This window comes from Gekko japonicus, unplaced genomic scaffold, assembly GCF_001447785.1.
Source record: "Gekko japonicus isolate JY-2015 unplaced genomic scaffold, Gekko_japonicus_V1.1 scaffold3883, whole genome shotgun sequence".
Classification (NCBI taxonomy): domain Eukaryota; kingdom Metazoa; phylum Chordata; class Lepidosauria; order Squamata; family Gekkonidae; genus Gekko; species Gekko japonicus.
Window position 1 is genome coordinate 41,656 of NW_015172669.1, and position 5,510 is coordinate 47,165.

At 42.1% G+C, this 5,510-nt stretch overlaps 1 protein-coding gene across 1 annotated transcript; it reads right to left on the minus strand.

Moving 5' to 3' along the window:
• Positions 1–3,837: 3,837 nt before the first annotated feature.
• LOC107119286 (olfactory receptor 6X1-like) lies at positions 3,838–4,800 on the minus strand. The gene has a single exon (XM_015421751.1). The coding sequence runs from the start codon at positions 4,798–4,800 to the stop codon at positions 3,838–3,840; it is 963 nt and encodes a 320-aa protein (XP_015277237.1).
• Between the last annotated feature and the right edge of the window lie 710 nt (positions 4,801–5,510).

Consider the following 5,510-nt stretch of genomic DNA (forward strand, 5'->3'; position numbering starts at 1 on the left):
GCATCCCCAGTGCAAAAAAATAAATAAAAATAAATCAGTGCTGCATGCAAACAAAATAAAAGGGGGGGATCGTCAGCATGGAATGAAATTGACATGAGATGTAAAGAGAGACAGACACTGGAATGGGAAGCCTAAAGCCATGAAAAAAAAATCCCCCTTTAATCCTTTAGTGGACAAAGTTGGGGCGGGGCATTTTGGAAGTCTCTAGAAGCCTAACATTAAAATGGTGACTGAGCCACTGGACCTTCTGCAAACCGCCAAACTTAAGAATCATTTAGGATCAATCCATTTGGAGGACAGAGTGCAGTCAGCACAGGACAGGCCTTTAACAACTGCCAAGATCACAACCAGTGTGCAGTATCAAATTAGAGAATCACAAAGAGAAAACCATGCACATTTGCAAGGAAGGGCACCCGCTTGTTGCCACTTGTGGGGGCCCTAAATTGAGTCCCCGAAAACTCCTCTAAAATGAATGAAGCACCAGTGGTACCTGGGAGCAAAGCCCAGTGCTGACCATACTGCTGTGCCACAGCCCTGCCTCTCCAATTGTGTAAATTTAAAAGGAAACTTTGGATACCACCCCCCTACATGTCACAAGTGACATTCCACCCAGATTTAGAGAAGTGTATTTTAAAAAAATGTACCTGCGGAAGAAATACCCAGAGGGGGGGAAATGGTGCATAAGGTGGGCACAGAATCCGAAGTCACTGGAAAAGACAATAATGCTAGGAAAAGTTGAAGGCATCAGGGAAAGAAACAGGAGATGGATTGACTACAGCAAGGAAGCCATGGACCTCCATTTGCAAGACCTGACCAATGATACGTCGTTTTGGTGGTTATTAATTCATAGGGTCACAGTAAGTTAGAATAGACTTGTCAACATTTAACACACATACGCAGCAGTCTGCCCTTACAAATGAATTTAAGCAAGTCCATGTGAGGCATTAGACCAAATGTAGTGATGGTAAAAAGAAAAGAAAAATGTGAATTGTATTTTGCACTGCAAAGGATTTTCAGATGTGGATGGATAGTCTCCTTTAGATATCTGTAAATAAGAAGATATGAATTGAACTACCACAATAAATGTTTATTAATTAAAATAGGCATGCCACTCTTGTTATTAGGCAGACCTCCAGTGGGGCCAGAACACCAAAAGCCCTACCACTGTTGTCCCCCAAGCACCAAGAATACAGATAATCACTGCCCCAGACATAGCGTTCCATCTTCGTCTTAACCACTTGAGCCACCGCAGCTCCTGGTCTTCTTTAGATATCTGTAAATAAGAAGATATGAATTGAACCACCACAATAAATGTTTATTAATTAAAATACTCATGCCACTCTTGTTATTAGGCAGACCTCCAGTGGGGCCAGAACACCAAAAGCCCTACCACTGTTGTCCCCCAAGCACCAAGAATACAGATAATCACTGCCCCAGATATAGCGTTCCATCTTCTGGCTAATAGCTACTGATGGATTTCTGCTCCATATGTTTGTTCAATTCCCTTCTTGAATCTATGCTTGTAGCCAGCACAGCACTGAATTCCACATGTTAATTATTCTTTGGGTGAAGAAGTACTTCCTTTTATCTAAGCCTACTGCTCATTAATTTCATTGAGTGCTCATGAGTTCTTGTATTGTGAGAAAGGGTGGAAAGTATGTTTTTCTCTACCTTTTCCATCCCATGCATAATGTCATAAACTTCTATCATGTCACCCCTTAATCATCATTAACTAGCAAAGAATTGGAGTTAGCAAGTTAAAAAAAAAGCAAAGTAGAAGTCCCCACCACATTTATTGCATTAGGAACTTAAGAAGAACCTGCTGAATCAAACTTAAGTCCTACATCCAGTGTGTCCCCAGGAAGCCCTGAAGCAGAATATAAATAACCCTTCCCAGTTTTTGCTCTGGAGAAACTTACCCGCCTTCATGGATTTATCTAGCCCCCATTTAAAGGCAAGCGAGGCATAAATTAAATTATGTTCTGTATAAGAAAGCCCTTCTATTTTGTTGTCTGTTCTGGATCTACTGCTCAGCAATTAAGAACATAAGAATATGTTGGATCAGGTCAAAGGCCCATCCAGTCCAACACTCTGTATCACACAGTGGCCAGAAATACCAGTGCCATCAGGAGTTCCACCAGCGGGGCCAGGAAATTAGAAGCCCTCCCACTGTTGATCCCTCCAAGCACCAAGATGACAGAGCATCACTTGCCCCAGAGTCCCTTTCTATACCTTGTGGCTAATAGCCACTGATGGACCTCTGCTCCATATGCTTATCTAATTCCCTTTTGAAGCCGTCCATGCTTGTAGCCGCCACCACTTCCTGTGGCAGTGAATTCCAAGTGTTAATCACTCTTTGGGTGAAGAAGTACTTCCTTTTATCCGTTCTAACCCGACCTCTCAGCAATTTCATGGAGTGCCCACGAGTTCTTGTATTGTGAGAAAGGGAGAAAAGTACCTCTTTCTCTACCTGCTCTTTCCCATGCATCATCTTATAAACCTCAATCATGTCACCCCTCAGTCGTCGTTTCTCCAAGCTAAAGAGCCCTAAGCGCTTTAACCTTTCCTCATAGGGAAAGTGTTCCAACCCTTTTATCATTCGAAAAAGGATATAATATCCTTTTTAAGGTGTGGTGACCAGAACTGCACACAGTATTCCAAATGAGGTCGCACCATTGATTTATATAGGGGCATTATGATATTGGCTGATCGGTTTTCAATACCCGTCCTAATAATCCCCAGCATAGCATTGGCCTTCTTTATTTATACAGGGATACCTAATTTTATTAGGTATCCCTGTATTCTAGTATTACGATAGAGTGAGCACGAGAGAAAAAGTTCTTTCCATTCACTTTCTCTACAGTGCATAATTTTATCATCCTCTATCATGTCCCTCTTCCCACACAATTAACTTTTTTTGATCGGCCTGTGGCAAACCCATGTCCAAACCAGGACAAGCTGCTCATCAAGCTTATTGCATTGAAAGAGTCATGCCAAGTTTTACTTTTGACATAAAAGTGTATATTGGGGGGGGGGGGGTGGAATCAGCAACAGGGTAATAAAACAGTGTCTCTTTAGTATCTGTGCATTTCCATGGGAGTCCATGGCAAAAATTACTTTGGGGGAAGGTGTGTTCTTATAACTGTGGTAGCAAATGGCCTCGCGAAGTGATCAACTTCAGCTTGGGCCATTGCAGTTGTGGTTTCAAACTCTGCTGACTCTCAGGAACAGAAGCGACCCGAGATAATACTCTTTTGAGAGATGCCACGATTTTTGATATAGATCATGAGAATCAATCAACATAAGGGATCACAGTGTTGTCCTTGAGTCTCTCATGGTGTATGGAATATCTTTATCTCTTTCTTTCTTTTTTTAATTTTTTTTTTATTTTAACTCAACAAGAATACAGAATTACAAGCTTTTCCATAGTATAATCACACAGCAAAATAGCAACTTTAAATTGAATTACATATGGTAAAAAACATCAAATTATTTTTTAGGAACAGTGCAATTAGTTAACTCGGTATTAAACATGTGTTCGAGAAAAGGTAACCATTTCAAATGAACATTAGGTTTTTGTGTACCTTGAATAAAACTTTGTCCCTATTGGTCTTAAAGGTGCCACTGCACTCAAACTTTGTTCTACCATGAACATCAGAAAGAAAGAAAATGTTTTTATCTCTTTCTGATGTTCATGGTAGAACAAAGTTTGAGTCCAGTGGCACCTTTAAGACCAACAGAGACAAAGTTTTATTCAAGATATAAGGTTTATTTGAGGTATAAGCTTTCATGGGCAAGCATACTTCTTCAGATACAGCGAGACAGAAGGTGTTCATGTTACCTCACACCTGGTAGGTGCCTCTCAGTGAAATATTTTTTAATATTTGTTGCTCTCTTCAAAGCTTCTTTGACATCTTTGTTCCTCAAGGTGTAGATAAAAGGATTAAGGAGAGGAGTTATGATGGTATTCAACACAGCAACCACCTTGTTCACCTCAAGGGAGGAGTTGGCCTTGGGCTTCACGTACATAAACATCACAGTTCCATATTGTATAGAGACGACCGTCAGATGGGCAGCACAGGTTGAGAAAGCCTTCTGTCGTCCTGAAGAGGAAGGGATGTGCAGTATGGTAGATATGATGAAGAAGTACGATATTGCCGTGAAGGAGAAGGAACTGAAGAGAAGCAAGGCCGATCCCACCAACACAATCTGTTCCAGAAGGCGTGTGTCAGCACATGCCAAGCTCAGGAGTGGGGTCACATCACAGTAGAAATGGTTGATCAGATTGGGACCACAGAATGGGAGTTGGCAGAGCATGATGGTTTGAACGATGACTGTGAAAAACCCTCCCAGCCATGATCCCATTGCTAACTTGAAGCAAAGCCTATGGCTCATGATAATGCCGTAATGCAAAGGCTTGCAGATAGCCGTATAGCGATCCAAGGACATCGCCGCTAGCAGGAAGAATTCAGTGGCTCCCAGTAAGAAGTGGGAGAAGGCTTGGGCAATGCAACAGGAGAAGCAGATGGCCCTCCTCTTGGCCAGAAAGTTGGCTAAGATCTTGGGTGACAAGGTGGTCACATACCAGATCTCCAGGAAGGAGAAGTTCCCCAGGAAGAAGTACATGGGACTATGGAGACGGTGATCGTGGACAATGATGAAGATGATTAGCATGTTGCCAACTACAGTGAGGAGGTACATAAACAGAACGGGGGCAAACAAATACTTCTGGGACTGCGGAGAGCCTGGGAACCCTTGAAGGATAAACTCAGTGATTATGGATTGATTTGTCCTAAGCATTTCATGGAGAGGACTTGTGCACCTGTCTCTCTTCTTTACCTGTGAAGAAGAAGAAGAAGAAGAAGAAGAAAAGAGAGAGAGAGAGAGAGAGAGAGAGAGAGAAAGAAAGAAAGAAAGAAAGAAAGATGAACTGTCTTACATCAAGATGGATCACTGACCAATCTGACTCAGTATCATCTGCTATATCATCTGAAATCCTTTAATTAGAGATGTCAGTGATTGAATCACCTGAGACCTTCTCTGTGCAAAGCACCCGCTTTACCACTGAACCAGAACCCCTAAGTAGAGAGTTTATTGGCTGTTCCACCATAAAATACGTATTTCCTTCCTTTTTACCCACACTGGTTTTCAGAGAAAGGGCGCACAGCTTATATTCCCAGTTTAATAGCAAAACCTGCAATGTATGTGTGCAAAGTGCCACCAAGTCTCAGCTGATTTTTGGTGACAGCACAGGGTTTTCAAGGCAAAAGATGACCAGAGGTCGTTTGTCATTGCCTGCCTCTGCATAGTAACCCTGGACTTCTTTAATGGTCTCCTATCCGAGTATTAATCGGGGTGGACCCTGCTAAGCTTCTGAGATCTGATGAGACTGAACTAGCTGGGATCATCCAGGTCAGGGCAAAATATGCAATACAAAACTGCAAATAAAGTTCACGGCTATTTGTACTCATTCATCTGAATTCGTCCCCACAGAGCATTTGGTTTATTGG